Consider the following 18,864-nt stretch of genomic DNA (forward strand, 5'->3'; position numbering starts at 1 on the left):
AAAATTTATTATAGTCTCTTATTTTTAGTATCTTATAACATCCATATTTATTGATATTTACTCGTTGTCACATTAATAATTAATTTGTATAAAAACTTTTTAATTGTAATTGCTTATAAAGTGAAAATTGATTTACCGCAAAGTGACTCAAGAATACATCCTTAGTCTTTGGGTCACTTTTTTTTAGTAAAATTTTATATTCGCCGGTTTTAATTTTAATTTGGTATAATCTCCACGCTTAACAAGATCATTATTTGAGGGTGTATACATCGTTTTATAGAGTGAACGACCGTATCATCTCCGCCAATGGAATATCGTTAGAAGGCGCCGATTACGGGGCTGCCGTGCGGATTCTGCGGGAATCCGGTTCTACCGTTTTATTGGTTGTTAAACGAAGAGCTTCCTCGAATTCACCCGGTTGTTTAGGCAGCGGAGTACCCCAGAGTCATCGGCTCACACTCACGCGAAATAATAAAAAGGATGGTACGTAATTAGACGGCGTGTAACAATCGCGCGATGACTCCAGGATCTCAGAACAATATTGTATACGTTTGGCAATCGAATCTTTGTCAACTTCCCAATCAAAGCAATTAATCTAATCTAATTTCATTTGATTTTACGAGTTAATGTTTGACCCAATTTCTCACTTAATTTTCAAGCTTTTCATCGAGCTCTTTATTGTAATCTTTATCTTCGTTTGTCTTCGCAACTTGCGTGAGGCAAGACGTAGTAATTTGCCGTCTCGATTTCTAGACTTCGGCATAGTACTGGGATGCCGATTATACGTAAAGGAGGTTACGCGAGAGAATATCGGAGTGAAAACCGGGGACGTGTTAACCCGAATAGGCAGCGTCGCCGCCGACAATATGAGTCTGAAGGAAGCTAGAAAGCTGATGGACCAGTGCAAAGACAGACTCTCGATCGTAATTACGCGGGATAGCTCGTGTTGCCATGTACAGCAGCAAGGTAAAGGGGAAAGCGGTGAATACCTGTCGGGCGCGAGTTACAGTAGTCAGAACTTATACGTTCCGCCACCCACGAGGCAGCCCTTGGAGGACAAGAGTAACCTCGTGCCGAGAGGTCGCTCGCGGGGTCCGCTGATGGACGTGTCTCTGAGCCAGCTAGATCTGCCAGCTACGCCTACCGTAGATCCACCCAGACCACCTCCGCCGAGACCGGAAGGTATATGCGTTGTGATACAAGCATATCTCAATCATTTCCTATTCGAATATGGTTCTAAATAAAGTTTTAATAAATACAGATCTATATTATTATTTTTTGATCGATCTCAAATTTATTTATTTTTTATCGAAAATTTTTGGATATCTGATGTCAATCTTTTTTTAAACTTCTAATGCTATTTTAATAATGAAATATATATCTTGACTTATGATTTTCTCTGAGATATATACTATATATGTATAGTCTACTTGAAATTGCATAAATAAAATGCTTCCGAAATTAACGTCATATTAATAATAAGGATTATTATTTTTTTAAATTTTATTTTATCAAGTGTATTCTGCGAAGTTTTACTAACGTGCTATTTTTCTTCTTATAGATTATTATAGTACACGTAGACAATTGTACGATGAAGACTCGGTTTCGCCTCGGACGAAACAACCCATGTAAGTAGATAAAGTTTTATTCAATGTCTTGTGCGGCCAATCAACACAAACGTTCATTTTGTTATTACGTACGTATAGGCCAGATCCTCGATTTATCACATTCCAAAAGGAAGGATCCGTAGGCGTGCGATTAAGCGGTGGCAACGAAACCGGTGTCTTCGTCACTGCAGTTCAAGCGGGAAGTCCTGCGTCGCTTCAGGGTCTTCAGCCGGGGGATAAAATTCTAAAGGTCAGTTACATAATATATACATATCACCACTTATTTTACATTTAAACAAAATAGATTCATATTTTCAAGATCCTAAAGATCTCTAAAGATGACGAAATGAATAAAAGCAAAGTCAATACTAACAACTACCAACAATAGATCTAACAATATTTTTGTATTGAAAGAATTTTTTGTTGGGATAGTAATTCTAATCTTAAATTTTATTGAAACAAAGTGTAGAGAATATACATTTGGATAACATTTTGCTCTAAAGACTTTACAAAGACCTTTTAAAGATCTTTAAAAGAGATTAAGATTTTCGAATAAATTCTGTATCTGAGTAATAAAAATTTGCAAAAAAAATTTTTGCGACAGATAAATGATATGGATATGAAGGAGGTAACGAGGGAAGAAGCCGTACTGTTTCTTCTTAGCTTGCAAGAACAAATCGATCTTATCGTGCAACATCGTCGTCAGGAATACGACCAAATCGTTGCGTCCGGAAGAGGCGACTCTTTTCACATAAAGTAAGTGACATATAAGTGTATAACAAGTTTGATCTTGTTATGTTAATAAAGATGAAAATTATCTCAAGATGAATGATAAATGTATACAAAGTGAATATTAATTTATTCTAGAATAGGATCACCGACTTTTGTGGGAAATAATTATCAATTTATTATTTTATAATTTTTTTATATGATGTAAAAAACGAAGTTTAAAATGCAAAAGTAAACAAAACAAAGACGTATTATTGATCGTCAATAATTAAATTATGTAATTTTATTTATATATATTTATTAACTATACAATGAAAAAATATGATGATAACAATATAAAAATAGAAAAAAATTTTAATTGCAATCAAAACAGTATTATTAATATAATTCCAGTTCGAGTTCTAATTTTATTAGTTGATCGAAGATGATTACAGCTGACGGTATATTTTTGTAAAATCCGTAGAACTCACTTTCACTATGAGCAACCGCAAAAAGGAGAGATGAGTTTTCGCAGCGGCGACGTTTTTCACGTGGTAGACACCCTTCACAATGGCGTCGTAGGATCTTGGCAGGTTTTCCGAATTGGGCGAAACAATCAAGAAGTACAGAAAGGAATTATACCTAATAAGGCTCGGGCTGAGGAGCTAGCAACCGCTCAATTCAACGCGACGAAGAAAGAAATGAGCGCCAGCGAGAGCAGAGGTAGCTTCTTCAGGAGGAGAAGAAACAGTCACAGACGCTCGAAATCGTTAGGGAGGGTACGAATGCAACAAATTCTTTTTCTATTTATATATGTATACATTTTATATAATCTAATATATGTTTCTTATATTATATATTTTGTTTGTTGGTTTGTTTTTTGATGCCATAAGCATTAGACCGAAAAGATTAACTTGTACGTATATTAATATTTGATTTAGATTAATTTTCATGCTCCTATATTTTTTAGGATCATTGGGACGATGTAGTGTTTTCCGATAGCGTCAGCAAATTTCCCGCTTACGAACGCGTGATTTTAAGACATCCCGGATTTGTCAGACCCGTCGTTCTTTTTGGGCCCGTGGCCGATCTTGCCAGGGAAAAACTTCTAAAGGATTTCCCTGATAAGTTTACTTCTCCACGTAAGTAAAGGATACATTCTGTATTAGTTCTTTTATTGAAAAAACTTTTACGTGAATATGATACTTTTGAAGTAGTTTGCTGAAAATTGAATATTTTGTAGAAATGGAAAGTCAAATGGAGGATGGTAGTGGAAAGAATACCAAAACATCCGGCATTATTCGCCTAAGTGCCATCAGAGAAGTGATGGACAGGGGCAAGCATGCGTTGCTCGACATTACTCCGAATGCTGTGGATCGCTTAAATTACGCCCAATTTTATCCGATTGTCATTTTCCTGAAGGCCGAGACGAAGCAAATCATCAAAGAGATGAGAGCCGGCATACCAAAGTAAGAAAGGCAGCGAGATGAGATCTAGATTTCGTCATTCGCCAAATTCTATATGCCACGTATGATTACAGATCAGCCCACAAAAGCAGTAAAAAGCTTTTGGAGCAGTGTCAAAAACTCGACAAGATCTGGGGACACGTATTTAGCGCGGTAATCACTCTCAATGCACCGGAAGCTTGGTACCGGAAACTGAGAGAGCTTATCGATCGCCAGCAGCAAGGTTCACTATGGATGAGTCAAACTAAGGTAAAGCAACTCGATTCAAGGTACAAATTGTGTTGCTGAATGCGTGTGCTGTTTTCGTTTTACTTCAAGTAAAATGTTGGAACAAAGAACTGCCAGAGAGAGATACAGCTATATGTTGGGGTGGTTTTTGACTTCTCTTTTTCTCTTCTCGTTCTCTGTTTTCACTTTTCACATGGATATCACGATCTTTCTTCGTTGCTCATATAGATACTCCACGGCGATCTTCGTCATAATTTGGGTCTGTTTATTATAGCCAATATATAGCCGATACACGGTGTGGGACCTATCGCATCCGTCTATACACGCTCCTACTCCACTTCCCGCTCTCCCACCTCCTCCGCTTCCTAATGATAACGTGTATTATGACGAGAATAAGAATCACGATGTGTCTCTGTTGCATCATCAGTCATCAATATTATCTTTTATGGAAAAATTCCCGCCACTTCCGCAGCCACCTTCGAACTCGGGCGTCATCCGTGAGCAATTTTTCGGCTATATATAAATCCTGCTTGCTTTAACCCTTTAACTGCGACATTCAGAATATTTTGTTAATATATATGTGGAATATTGTAATATCTTAGCACTCAACGCGCTTTTTGTCTTCAAGGTAAATCAATGTCGCAATATTTTATATAGATATGCGATATATGTCAATTAATTACTAGAGAAGCAATTACATTAATTAGACTATGCAAACACATGTCGATGGCAGTAACAATTAAGTCAATAGGTGAGCATATTCGTTTGGAACAGTTAAAGGGTTAATCCTGCATGCTTTTTGTATGCATTTCTCTATTCTGCATGACTGTATGATCTATTTTCTTTTTTTTAAATTATCAACTTATTGAAACTCTCAATATTAGTCGTTGAGAGAAGTCGCTCGAGAAAATAAAGTATTTTTGCAGTTTTAATTATAAAGCAGTTGAAAAAGCAAAGATTTAATAATATAATTTAAAGATGAGTCCAAAGTTATTTTGTTAATTAATTTGCTAATTAACAACATAACTTTAAAAAGTTATTTATAAAATTGCCATAATTTTTCCTTTTTTCCCTTCATCGTGATTAACATTTATAAATACTTTATTTTTTAATGCAAGCTTGTTGAAAAAGATACAATCTTTTCTACATATGTTTTGCATGCCTGAGAATGCGCGCTTTATTATGCTATTATTTTTCTACTTTACTACTGTTTTACGTTCCAACTGTTGCTTCTAAGAAAACATACTACAAATTTAATTTCAATGCGATACTCATACAAAATACTCATACAAATATAATAATTCATTCATTGTACTTTATTGGCCGTAATATATCTGAACAACTTCAGTGTGTCATCTGATTATTAATACACGTACCATACATGTACCGTTTGCCTAACGTGATGTCCTGTGGTCTGCGATCGTAGCCGGAAGAAGCCCTCTCGGATGACTTCCTATTCCCGATGACTTCTCGCCTCTCCTACGCTTCCTCTCCGGAGAGCGATCTGGAGCTCAGCCCAGCGCCCGTTATCCCCGGCACTTTGGGCCCACCGTCGCGGCTAAAGAGTAGTTCCGATCCGAGCATTGCTACTCAAGACGATACCACTGCGCCGCCACCGTACTCGACAAATTATCAGGTAATGTGTAAGATTCTCGGTAAATTTCTAAACTAGATCTAAGCTACAAGCTTTTCGGAAAATTAAAATTTAGCGAGTCAATGAATTAATTTTGTACGAGTAAACGATTTTGGTCGTCCACAATTAATTAATGAATATGTTCGTTCCTAGCAATCGTTCGAGCAGCAGAAGAGAAGGTCCCAAGGCGGAATGGGGGACAGCAAGTACGGCTTCTCTTTGTCCGGTCAAAGGAGCAATCAGTCCGGTTCGCCGGAATATCTGGGCAGCTCCTTCGAGCCTAGATCTCCTCATCATAGTCCACCGGATCTTCCACCCCGAGTTGATCGAAATGCGAAGCCGATTATTAATCATACGCCACGGGGAACGATAGGGCGATCCGCTCAGGAACGTCTAGGAGTGAATAAAACCGACTCAATTCTAGATATGGGGAATTACATCAATGCAACCCCCCACAAAGCAAATGCCACATCATCCCTCGAACGAGCACAGCCAAAAGCGGTAAGCGATATTTCTTTTTTGAGATGCGTAATTTAAAGGCGCGCTGTTTGACCATAAGATATATTTATGTTTTCTTACATAGGGAAGTTACGACAGCATGTCTTCATACGATTCGTACAACAATACTAATGGGAACGTGAACTATGGAATGGCGAATTTGAACGCGTCGACAGGTCGTTTGGGTCCGAATGTACCTGATGATCTCAAAAGCAGTAATATACCGAGCGCAACGAGAGCGCACGATCCGTACAGATTCACTAGATCTGCAGCTCAACCCATTTCCACGCATGACGCTCAAACGCGAACCGATTATGCCAAATACAGGTGTGTATTTAATACACCTAACAAATTAAAATATATTTCCTGTTTACATCTTTTTCTTTTTGAACTACTTAATACATTATATCTTTCTTTATAAAATAAGGATATTTTAATGAATTTTTTTCCTTGCAATCTTTTATTGATATAATTTATTTCAAATCTTTTTTATTTTTTTTTTCATCAAACTTTTTTGTGTGATCAGTGTGTCTAAATGAGAGCTAATTCGAGATTATCATTTTTTTCTGTTACACAGCCGATCTACCGACTACAAGTCGATACCAATTTCACAAAATAAACCAGCAGGCACTTATAAACCGATTCCGCCTCCGAAGCCGAAGAATTACAGACCACCACAAACGTCACTTGGACAAACGGAGAACAACGGAAATGATGCGAGTAATTCGTACCAACACTCGAAGAGTTATTCCATCGCTACGTCGCATGTGCATAATGGGGTAATTATTTTATAAATTGTAATAATTTTGCAAAGATGATTATTTTTTCTTTACATTATTATCAATGTCTGCGATGATTCATAATTTAATGAGGATCAAAACGCGATAATATCGATCAGTCGCGATATCTTTGTGAGATCTTACGCGAATTTTTATCTTCATTTAGGTAGAAAGCAACAGCAACGTTCAGCGCAACAGCGGTCAATATTACTACAACATCCCGCCGCCCGGCCGTCACAATGAGGGCAATATCGTGAATTCGCATCACAATCTAAGTCATCTCACGTCGCCGACGCACAGCCACAGCCTCAGTCACACACATTCTCATTCGAGCCCGCCAGTGACTACCACGCATTCCCATAGCAATAGCACCGGCCAAATCAGTCTCGGTCTAACGCATAACCGGAACAGCACGAATCACAATGGATATATGCACAGTAATAACCACGCTCCCGCAAGCTCGCTCTATCCCTCCGCTAATCCTGGACACAATAGGGAACCCAGCGGTCTGGACCTGGCTGGTAGTCGAGAGCAAAGAGGAAGCGCTTTCGAGCTCTACCGAAAGCCGGTTCATCATTACAATATGAGGTGAGTAGAGGCGAAGAATTCGTCTAGAAGAGAAAACCGAAGGATCCAGCGGTGACCTAACTCGTATTTTAAGAACGTGAGACGATTAATCTTGTCCCTTGCACACGGGCATTGATATTTTTAAAAGCACAAAATGAATCTTGGAACATGGAGAAACTAAACGAAATTCTTCTGTTAATTAAAAATACAATATGTTAATTATAAATTGTTCTTTCTTATTTTTGTAATATCTTGAGTGTACGTGTCGAATGTCCCTTTTCTCAATTCCAACGAAAGTAGCTCAGTAGGAATATTGTTGTATGTTGCAGTTAACGTGTATCCTGATGCAAGACTTAATATATTAGGATGAATTAACGAATCTATCGGAGTTGCGCAGAGGAGTGAATCGTGCAATGTCGTAGACGTAGATAAAAAAAAAACAAATGAAATTACGTTAGCTAATATCACAAAAGATCGGCAAAAAAATGTAACCTTCGATTTGTGTAGAAATCCTGGAGGTACCAATGGACGAAGCGTTTTTTAACCCTATGAAGAAGTACTTAAATATTTTATACACAAACAACCAATTTTGTATCACGAAACATTTTTTTTTATTACATGACAAAAAAGATAATGTTGAAGATTATCTTTTTCGATATGTACGTAAGAAATCTTACCATATCTTTATGTATCATCTTTCGTGATACATAAATTACGTGTACGTTTGATAAAAATAATGTTAGTTAAGAACGATTCTTAAATACAGATAAGTTGTAAGTGCAATGTAACGTAACAATACTCAGTCGACTATACACCTGATAAAATTTGTACAGTTATTAATTATATTTTCGCGCTTTTTTGCTGGAAAGATGAATAACACCATGATGTAGTAGGAGAGAGAAAGAGAAAGCAATCTTATAAAGTTGTTGCGAAAAACGTTAACATAAATATCATAGCGAGTATTCAACAGTTTACAATACTTACCGCTTATTTTTTAAGCAGATAATAGAAAACGCTTTTAATTTGTGCGATAATTATATCTACATTATTGACGTATGTGATAATGATTAATAAAATTTTTATTGTTATTAAACAAGTGCATGGGGTGTGCTTGACTTCAAATTTTTTAAGGAAATGATTATTATACGAGAAATTAATAATTATAATATACTTGATAATATCTGCTTTTATTATGTTACATGTAATAATAACACAATTATTATCATTAATATTATTATTTTTATAAAAATATAGTCAATATAAATGAAATATTTAAGAAACTACAATTCTTACTATACTCTATAAATAATCAGAAATTCTAAAGAAAGAAAATTTTAAGAGAAATATTCTTTTTTTTTTAGTCAGGCACGCCCATGATTATTTATTATGAACTGTATTATGCGTCATTAGTAGTAAACCAAATGGTCTTTTTAGAATTAGGGTGAGGCATCATAAAGAGCTTATATTAATAATTAGCGTTGTTAGATCACAAACAATCTGTGTCATCGTGTAACAATACACCCTTACATCACAAATTAAAGCGTAAACAAATTATATTGTTGTTAACAAAGTACGACAGAGAGTAACGTTACATATACTTGATATACGTTAAACGAAAGTAGTATAAGTTTAATTACTATTGACGCGATCATTATGCATGAGTGTTAAATTTAAACGTATGCGATTCACCTCGCGCTACCGTAGCGAGGTTGTAGGATTTATTAATAAGGACCAATGTGATGTCCGTATGACAGTTATGAGAAACTCGAGCAAATAATAGACATTTGAACACAAATCTTGCTTTTTTATCAAAGAATGAACGAAATGTACGATTGAGGCAAAACATGTATAGTAATTCTTACATGATTAATGAACGTTTGAAACTTAATAATTTATTTTAATTTGTACCTTTTATATCTCATTATGTATATTTTCCTCAATAACGAACACACATAGACTTTTGCTATTACTATATTTTTAACCCTTCCCAACAGGGAACAGGCTTTTCTTTAATATGTAAAAGTAAGAGATGAAAATTAGAAATGAATTGTTTTTTATGGAATATAATATCAAAGAGCAGATATATTTTATATGTTGATCTTAATGCGCCTGCATTTATTTCAATAATTACTTTTTATAAATCACACAATGTAGTAGCTCGAAAAAAATTGCCGCAACCCAAGATTAAAGAACGATGTCAAAAAGTGAAAAAAAATAAAGGGATAAAAGAAATAAATGAAAAGAAGCACATCAGCTGCAGTTGCTTAAAAGATTCTGTAATTTTCTGTTTATATTACATGTGACCATAAAGTCTTTTTCTTGACATAAGATAAAAATTAAGAAAATTAAGAAAACTATAGTAACGAATGTGAGCTTTAACAAAATATTATGCCAAAATATTCTATTACGTCTAACGAAAAACGTCCGTTTAAAAAATATCACGTCGAATCTGCTTAATGTCTTTAATGTACATGTATAATTGACTATAATTATGGCTAGTCTGGTAGATATAACAACGAAGATCCCGATATACATCTATTAACGAGCATAATTCGTGGGCAGGATCTCGCATATAATTTACAGAGTTTATAAAGTAGGGGGAAGAGATGGAGAAGCGCTATTATTACATGGAAAAATGCATGAACGACCTAAATATAATTGTAATTGAATAACATGTAATTGCGGTACGGCTGCGAAATATTTGTAATTCCATATGTTTTCCTAATAATTCGATGTTTCAATACATCAACGCAGCGATATAATTTTATGAGTACGTTACAAGAACGCAATATGTTAGTAGACGAACGTATATTGATTCCGTTGTTTGATTAGTAATTTTAATGCACTTTGCGAATATGGACTTAAAAGATAGGGATATATTTCATTCAATTATATATGGATTCGTTATAATTCGCGACCTGCGGGAATTACGATAGTTCCAATTTCTTACTTTCTTTTACATATTAGCGATTCCGTTTAAATAACATTCTTATTGCGACGACGGAGAGCAAAATTCTCAAGCAAAAATACAACTACCTTCTACAACGATTATTGTCGGTTTCCCAGAGCATTTGAACGGCACGAATCGGCGATATGGCGATTTCACTTCAATCCCAGCAGCCACTCAGCTACGCCGAGATAATAGACGGTTTGTGCAATTCCGAATAACGGCGCTATGACTATCATTCGGCAAGCGCCGCCTTTGAAGAACGCCGTAGGTCCCTCGTTTTTAAATGTCTTCCTACAAGCCGGAAATAATTATTATAAAGCCTTTGTATTATCCATACTCTGATTTCAGATCTAAGCGCGCATGAATTCATAGATTTATATGTAATTTCGTGCAGAAACTTATTGTTATAGTAATGACTGAACGATGACTGAATAAGCGAATATTCAAGAGACTCACAGTATACAGTCTAACACTCCGTTGTACGTTGGATCACCAGGTGCTTTTTTGATAACTTGCAGTCTAGTTTTGATTACGTCGAATGGATTCACCATTAATGCGGCCGTCGAGCCGGCGGCGCATCCGGCAAGGAATGAACACCAGAATACAGCTAATATGAAACGATATTGTTACCGTTAATATAATCTTCGTTTAGGATCGTGTATATAACAGCGCAATTATATACTGGTACTTACAGGAACCGTCTTCTCGCTTTGGCCCGAGATCATTCAGTCTGGCGAACAGCGGGAAGTAAATGACGGAAAACGTGACGTCTCTGAGTGCCGTGGCGCCGGTTCCTTGGTACAGCCCCAGTATACCTCGCTTCCTAAGTAGATCTACCGTTAATGACCAAGCGGATACCTTTGGCACTGCTTTACCCGCTGCAACAGTAATGCGTTATGCAATGTATTGTTATAGGCACGGGCAGGCGTAATAATTCTAAAACGGATACAGTTGTACACATTTCCACGTTTTAGAAACTGTTCCAATATGCGTTACATTTCTATATCGTATAAACATGTGTAAAACTTCTAATTTTACAAAATATGTAGTCGTCCATGGCAATTAATCAACATCATAAAAGATACAACAAATAAAGAAGCGTCCGTTCGAAATTGCGAAATTATTAACAATGTAACAGCAATAAGAAACTTAGAGATATGTGAATAGCGCGCGATACCCGCGAATAATCTCGCTGCAAAATTCGACGAGACGCGAAAGGAATATCTTGAGAAGTTTATTGATTGCTTTTATCACCTTCCTTAGCTGCCATGGCGACTCTGCCAGCGTCTTGCATTTGTATTTTAAGCAGTTCCATCGGAGTGGTAACGACTATTTGGCATGCTCCCGCCAAGCCGCCGGCGAGCATTTCACGTTCTATTGGCAATTGTTGTCTGGACAACAGATTAAAAGAGTCCTGGGATCACGGCATATTGCAAAAAATCTTAATACATGAAGACTGGCACACGACACACGACTGATCTTCGAAAAAAAATGTTTTAGGTTCTCGAAAAATCGCTTTTCGCGATTGATTAGTACGTTTAGCAATAGGTAAATTTTACCGAACTCAACTTTTCCAATTAAAAGTAAGGCCAATCCATGGTTTTAAAACCGATTTTCGATTATCATTTCGGTTGTTCATCATTATAATATAATGGCTATGCGATTCAATTGTGTATTAATTAAATATTCAAAGATTAATTTAAAAAAATCAGTTTCTCGAATTTATCAAAGTTTTTTGAGGATATAAAATGTGATTGTCTAAAATTCCAATTGATTTTCTTTCGGAAATAATTGTCAGGGGGCCAGTCTTGGTGTAAGGGAGATCATTCAACGCTAGTGGCATGATAAACAATATATAAAACATCTTAATGGACCACAGAGCATCAAAATACATTGGCAAAAACGTAAACGAAGCAAACTTAACTTTATGATTTGCAATTTATTTGTAATTCCAATAGCATGACGTGACACTAATGAGAGCTCTTTATGAATAGACGAAATTATTCGGTATATTAAAAAGCAACTTTTAATGAAGCAAACGAGATGAGTTACAATTTATAATTGTAAGCTAAAATAAAAACTTGACAGTTACATTGCGTTATAGTGCTAGCTGACATTTAACAAATTCTCAGCAACTCTATCAGACTATTTCTGACTAAAGTTTGTATAATTTCTAGTATGTCATTACTCTTGGATTTTGGATTGTTCCGAATAAAGTATTTCGTAAGGAAGAAAGGGGGAAAGCAAAAATTACCCTGCTCTCGTCGATTGCTTGCGACTTGGTTAGCTAGTTATGGTTGCTCGCACCGTTTGCCAGGTCATTTAACTCGGAAATTACATTCAAACAGGTAGCTTCAGTTGTCTAGAATTACAGAATAATATACTTCAATATATTTTACAACAATATAAGATTCTGGCATAATAGCGCGAGCCCAACTTTGTTTTTTGCCTTTCTCGAGAAGTAAAGAATGAGCCATGCTCGTCATCTTAAAATTTAATAACACGTACCTTAACCAACTTAGAATAGAACTAAAGAGTTACAATATCTATAAAAAGAATAAATGGAAACTGAAAATAGTCTGTCAATTTTTACTAAGAAAATTAATTCCAGAAGTATATATGTATATATTGTATAGAATATGCAATAATTCTGCAAATTTATTCAGCAAAAATCGGCACTATAAATTCTAAATTAAAAAAAAAAAGAGAAATGCAATGCCATTTATATGTTCTTGAACATTAAATCATTCTCATTGAATATTGACTGTTTTCAAGTATCGCTGGACCCACAGTTATAATAAAATTATTTTTTTCTAGTTACTAATAATTTGTTGACATTAAACAGATATACGCTTTGTGTGTAATTTACTTGGAAGGTAGTGTCGATGTTAAGTGCAAGCAGTTATTGAACAAATTAATAACAGTGGTTAGCAACAAGAATAAATATACTCTAAGGTATTCTAAATGCTATGATGCTCTAATGACAAAGTGCTATGATGCTCTATGATGCTCCGCTGATCAAACGATACAGCACTACATTACTAATTTTTGGGGCTTTCCAATTATGCTTTTTTTTTAAATAAACTGTTATATTTTCCGAAATGAACTAAACAATATAAATAAGTATCATATTAACTAATGCTTTTGATGGTAGCAATATTTTTCGGCATTTGATAACATTTAAAATAATTTATTGCTACTATGAAAACCCGATTGACGAAATAAATGCAAATTTTGTATATTAAAGAAGAATTGTAATATATTACAGAAAATATATGTGTAATTTTATTAAAACAAAGAAACCAAAGAGATCTAACATTTTCAAACTTTTATTCTAATAATTTTCATACCTATATGTATATCGTCTACTGTGCATGCAACTTGGTCTAATCGATACTCTTTGGCTTCTCACTTTGTTATTGACGTCATTTAAACTTCATGGCTTCATAGATACACTCGCTCGTATCCTTCATTAATTAAATTAAAAAGAGGAAATATTCAATTAAAAAAGTTAATGTTGATTACAGTGTTTGTAACAGTTTACCAACGCTTGCGCGTCATTTCAATTTAATACATGATGATTTAATAAACATTTCCCTTCATTATATAAAATTAGCCAAGGGATTAAATTAATTTGATAAAAAAACTAATTGGAAAGCCCGAGTTTTCAACAAATTTTACATAATTAATTTAATAGAAATTTTATCATCCGAAATATATTTTATGCTGATCCACTTGCCATAAACTTTGAATAAACCCCTTTAAAATACATAAGTATTAAATACAGTGAAAAAATGATTGCTACAGAAAATTAGAGTTTTAAATGGAAAGGAAAAGATGACGCGCGCGTAAGAAAAGAAGTTATAAATTATCTAAAAAATAAAAAGATGTTAAGTATTACATAGGATGTTAAATATTTAAGTCCGTTTAAAATTAAATTATAGAATTTGAGAAAATAAATTGTTAATGAGTACTAGGCAGTACTAGGCACTCACTATGAATACCTAATGACTGTCTTTAAAAATATTTTAGCACAATCCGACTAAACAACTCCCATGCCACTTCTCACGGGTTAACTTGCTCTGGCAATGTTACACACAGGAAGGAGCACATATACCACAAGCTCTTATATGTCTGATAATTAACATGAAAAATATATTACACAATATATTATTTGCAACATACCCAGGTCCGAGGGAAAGATAATGCCTAAATGTATCATTGGCAGTAAGTTTGATCGCTTTCTCGGGTGTGATCAATAATATATTTACAGCGGATCCCTTATACATTCCAAAATAACCCTCTGCCTTGTACGTCTTTTTAAAACAATCAAACCTGGAAAAAAAATGAATACATTCGTTTATGATAAATCTCTTTGTGTTTTGTGTTCTTTTGAATTTTATCTCTTGTTTCCTTAAAAAAACCTGGACATTTATTTACTTTATATTTAAAGAAGAAAATACAAGAAAGTGTAAGTGAAATAAAAACGCTTATTATACGATATAATATAACAATTTCTTTGTATATAATTTGATTATCAATAGACTAAGAATAATAATAATATACAAATTAATATTTCGAAGCTGCTTTTTAGTATAATAATTAGGGCATTATTTTTTTATTTGCGATGCGAATTACGTATAACAGCTACTATAATTTCTGAAATAAAATACTTGCATTGACTTATACATGCGTTCGCCACTCGGACCGATAACTTGATTCTGTAATCTTGTTTTAACCAAATCGAGCGGAAACACCACGGACACTCCAATAATTCCGGCAATGCCGCCATTTATGATTTTTGGTATAAGTCTGAAAAACAGATACAAGGTTATATATATATATTACACGCTTATATTTATATTCTTCCACATTAAACTATTATGTCTATAAAGAGAAAACATCCGTTATTTTATTTCTTAGTAACTTTTTATCTTTTCATTTATAATTCAAATAAAATTGTAACGCTTCTAAATCAGCATGTTCCGGTTTCAGACGTTTTCAAAATCGTCGTTTTACAAGATGTTATTATTTTGCAAGTATAAGATTTTTTTATAGAAGAAAGACGTACTTGAATTGCTCCGCAGGTTTCGGAGCTGGAGGTTTCGGACTGTCCTGTGCCATTGTTAATGTTAATTAGGGTCCCGTACCTGTCGAAGAAATTGATAGAATTAATAAAAAAAACTATATCGGTGATCAATGTCAAATTGCCGGTACGAAAGAAGACGTAATCTTTTCTTCGCGCGCATAATAGCAATCGTTTTAATTCCACAAATATGAGCGTTGCGCAAAATTTTCAATTCAAATTCGTAGTGGAAAAGCCTCGCAGTGTTGCGGAGGTATATTCGTCTGCAAAAATGATGGTAATTTGCCAGTGTGGCGTCAGTTAAGCCACAGGCATCAACTGTGACAGTGACACTGCGAGGACGCTCTAAACAGTAGTCAAAATATTGTGCCAAGCCAAAACTCGAAGGCCGCTCCATCACATAAAAGCGCTTTATTTCGCGGCGCGCCTGCCGGACAAATTGCACTTTCCGGGCAAAGATTAATGTTCATCATATATATTTGTTGTCATCAGTTTTTGACGATAAGACATAACGCAATCGATATATTACACGAAGAGGTACGGGAATTTAAAAGATCTCGCATGAAAGAGCACAAAATCTAATATTATATCTTCTTCCTGCGCTATATCTTTATTTCGTGATAATGAAAACTATAAGTATTCTTTTCTCTTGGCACCTGCAGGCTCTCGTCAGCTGGTCAACCTATATATATTCTATAATATTTCCATGCGTAATTTCTATTTTCGTCCTTTGTTTATTTTCGATATTGTAGGTAGGACTCCCGCACGGACGATAATCGACATTCTCGCTAAACGGGAATAGTTTTTATTTACAGTCGCTTGACACAGTGACTCACGCCTTTTCCGGAGCTCGTTTAATTAGTATTTTGATACCCTATAGTCGCGGGGGATATCGCTTTGGAAATATATTCTGTCTAAAGGTCACGCGATTCGTCCGTTGATTCGATCGCGTGCGTTACCATCGAGCTCACTCGTTTCGTAACACAGAACGGGCATCGACATCCTACAATAGCGTAATCAACGCGACGTCAGGCGAACAGAGAAATTGCTATCGGCCCGTATCGAAGACGTATATACGCGCGTGCATCACGTATATACGCGAACGGAAACCAATCGGCGATCCGCCGATTGTGGACCGCGCAAATTGATTTCGTTTTATCTACCTCCCCGGATCTCTTACATAACGCTTCGGCGGTAGACCGAGTCGATATTACCCTAGAGCGAGTTTGTAATTCGTTCCGAGCGTCCGAATCCTGTTCCGTCGAACAGAGAGAAAGGGAATTTAACTTGGAGGCAATTTCTCCATATCTCTCGCGGAGCTGGCGCAGGCAGGTTTCTATACGAAAAACAAGATGCCGAATGAAAGGCTGAAGCGCACTTTGCGGAAAGTTGAGCACGGGAATAATTATGTCGTTGTCCGACCGTCTAATTCTTGCGTTTAATTAAACGTGGATAAAACACTTCTTACTGCATTTACGCCAAAGGCACACTCTTATTTGCGTCGTTTTAAATAAGTCGAGAAATGTGTGTTTCACTCTTTTCACGTGATCTCGTTCGATGAGATTCAAGGGACATATTTTTCCGAACCCGAAAGAGCAAGGGGATCTTGGAAGTTATCGAGATTGTTATATTGTTATCTTATCCGCTCCAGTAGCTTGTTGCAATACAGATAAAAGCGGGAGTATTCCTGAGTCGCAGTCCATTTAACGTAACGGTAAATGACACAAAGAAAGTGATGATCGTCGCAACATAATTTTATAAAGATAAAATTGACACGACGCGGCATTAAAACTCAAGTCGAAAGCTTTATGGCGTGCAGTAATTATATTATTATCTCTTGAAATAATTACAATTATGCTAAATTATATCATTGTAATTGCGTATGATAAATAATTATATGTATACCTACAATTATAAAACTGTATAATTATAATTTAATAAATAATATGAATTAATTTGATAGAAACTGCAGATATCGCGTAAAATGAAAGATTTATATTGATCTAAAACAAATTCGCGTACAAATGACTGATGATAATCTGTACAAACGTCGATAGTATATTTCGTTTAATTTCGAATCGATTTTCATTTCCCATCCCAGACACATCGCAGGTGAAATCTTATTGTGTCAAGTTACGTTTGCGGACAGATTCGGGAAATCGGATTTTTTCTCGCGTATCGAAACAATATACAGAGGACGAATTCCTCTATGTCAGAGGATTGCATAGGAGATGTCCTAGATTCCATTCTATCAGTTTCCAAATTTTGTTGCGAGCAAATCTTCACAGATGCGAATAGATAAAATTTTATTGTTTTCCACTAAATATCAAGTAAGTAAATAAATATAATAAATTAACATTTTTTAATATATATATTACAAGTGACACATATTTTGTCTATCACAATTATTGTTATATTTCATAAATCGATTACGCTCGGTATGCATGTAATACACGACAAAACATATTTACATGTATTTCAAACACATATAATAAATATATAAGTATTATACATGCTGTAAATAAAATTAGAAAAATTAAAAATCACAGTCGCAAAGACATTTATAACGAAAACTAATAAATTTCGCGGTCAACGATCGTTTACCCTGCCCTGAGAAAAAAATTCACGCGCGCGACCAAAGATGATCGCCAAACGTTAATCGGCCTGTCAGGGCATCGCGTGCGCGGGGTCCACGCAGGTTATGTCAAAAGCCAGGAGGCCGCGCGAGGAGCGACGATCAGCTGATCGGCCGACCGTGCCCGTGCCGTCGACGCATTGTTCGACGAAATCCCCCGCGAACGAAATCCCGCGGAGGAATTGAAAATAACCCGTCGCGCGTCCCGTTGCGACGGTAACGCGTTCGACCGCCAGCGTCACGCACGTATCAAAATTCTATTATTAATAACATGTTCAGCCTCTCCGGAGCGCGTTCGGAGCGAAGATCGAACGCGCTACGCGGTCGTTCGACGTTCGACTCGAGCCTCGGACACTCCTCTCGACCCCTCTTTATATTTTCTCACGGTGCGCCGGGCCTTCTTCCGTGAATGAAAAAAAAGAGAGATTCGGCTCCCCCATAATCGCGAAATCGACGGGTCCAACTTACCGGTCGGACGAATCCGATGTGCACAAAGTGGTCGTCCCGTCGCTCCCGATATTCCGACGATCGAGCCGATCGTGAGATTGGAGAGACCCGGAACGGCTCCGATATTAGCCGCGGACCACCGGGAGACTCGTTTCCTTCGCGTCGGCCGACGGCGATTTCGCGAGCAGCATCAGCGACGCTCCGTCGACGGCGCTTTTGACAGGCGCTCCGTGGGCTCCGAGCTCCGACTCCGACTGTGC

The 18,864-nt window shown here is 36.2% G+C and overlaps 2 protein-coding genes across 9 annotated transcripts in view; one reads left to right on the forward strand and one right to left on the reverse strand.

The window, feature by feature from the left end:
• Pyd (zonula occludens-like protein polychaetoid) overlaps positions 1 to 9,369 on the forward strand; it is an 89,572-nt gene extending 80,203 nt beyond the window's left edge. For 7 of the 8 annotated variants that reach the window (XM_077425827.1, XM_077425838.1, XM_077425857.1 and 4 more), the window contains 15 exons: positions 281 to 483; positions 754 to 1,182; positions 1,562 to 1,628; positions 1,707 to 1,857; positions 2,212 to 2,363; positions 2,800 to 3,094; positions 3,286 to 3,457; positions 3,559 to 3,784; positions 3,856 to 4,030; positions 5,436 to 5,645; positions 5,796 to 6,143; positions 6,226 to 6,467; positions 6,718 to 6,919; positions 7,086 to 7,507; positions 7,816 to 9,369. In XM_077425827.1, coding sequence (XP_077281953.1) covers positions 281 to 483; positions 754 to 1,182; positions 1,562 to 1,628; positions 1,707 to 1,857; positions 2,212 to 2,363; positions 2,800 to 3,094; positions 3,286 to 3,457; positions 3,559 to 3,784; positions 3,856 to 4,030; positions 5,436 to 5,645; positions 5,796 to 6,143; positions 6,226 to 6,467; positions 6,718 to 6,919; positions 7,086 to 7,507; positions 7,816 to 7,819 — 3,298 coding nt within the window. In that variant the 3' untranslated portion in view covers positions 7,820 to 9,369. Of the gene's footprint in view, positions 1 to 280; positions 484 to 753; positions 1,183 to 1,561; positions 1,629 to 1,706; positions 1,858 to 2,211; positions 2,364 to 2,799; positions 3,095 to 3,285; positions 3,458 to 3,558; positions 3,785 to 3,855; positions 4,031 to 5,435; positions 5,646 to 5,795; positions 6,144 to 6,225; positions 6,468 to 6,717; positions 6,920 to 7,085; positions 7,512 to 7,815 lie in introns of those variants that run through there. The other variant, XM_077425902.1, reaches the window with a different exon arrangement.
• Positions 9,370 to 9,736: 367 nt separating this feature from the next.
• On the reverse strand, positions 9,737 to 18,864 carry LOC143908324 (mitochondrial glutamate carrier 1). Its single transcript, XM_077425954.1, has 8 exons — positions 18,626 to 18,864; positions 15,508 to 15,586; positions 15,114 to 15,248; positions 14,622 to 14,771; positions 11,691 to 11,827; positions 11,129 to 11,314; positions 10,893 to 11,043; positions 9,737 to 10,727 (listed from the first exon to the last, which is right to left on the reverse strand). Exons 2-8 carry the CDS (start codon positions 15,558 to 15,560, stop codon positions 10,589 to 10,591), a joined length of 951 nt encoding a protein of 316 aa, XP_077282080.1. The 5' UTR covers positions 15,561 to 15,586; positions 18,626 to 18,864; the 3' UTR covers positions 9,737 to 10,588.

The sequence above is a fragment of the Temnothorax americanus genome, unplaced genomic scaffold (assembly GCF_048541705.1).
Source record: "Temnothorax americanus isolate GAGA-0224 unplaced genomic scaffold, ASM4854170v1 Scaffold11, whole genome shotgun sequence".
Lineage (NCBI taxonomy): Eukaryota > Metazoa > Arthropoda > Insecta > Hymenoptera > Formicidae > Temnothorax > Temnothorax americanus.

Excerpts from the sequence above, each read along its gene's own strand:
- LOC143908324 (XM_077425954.1), bottom strand. The coding sequence starts at position 15,560 with ATGGCACAGGACAGTCCGAAACCTCCAGCTCCGAAACCTGCGGAGCAA. Across the intron at positions 11,828-14,621 it reads TATCTTTCCCTCGGACCTGG|ACAACAATTGCCAATAGAAC; the intron begins GTATGTTGCAAA and ends TCTGTTGTCCAG. Across the intron at positions 10,728-10,892 it reads GGAGTGTTAGACTGTATACT|GAAGACATTTAAAAACGAGG; the intron begins GTGAGTCTCTTG and ends TCCGGCTTGTAG.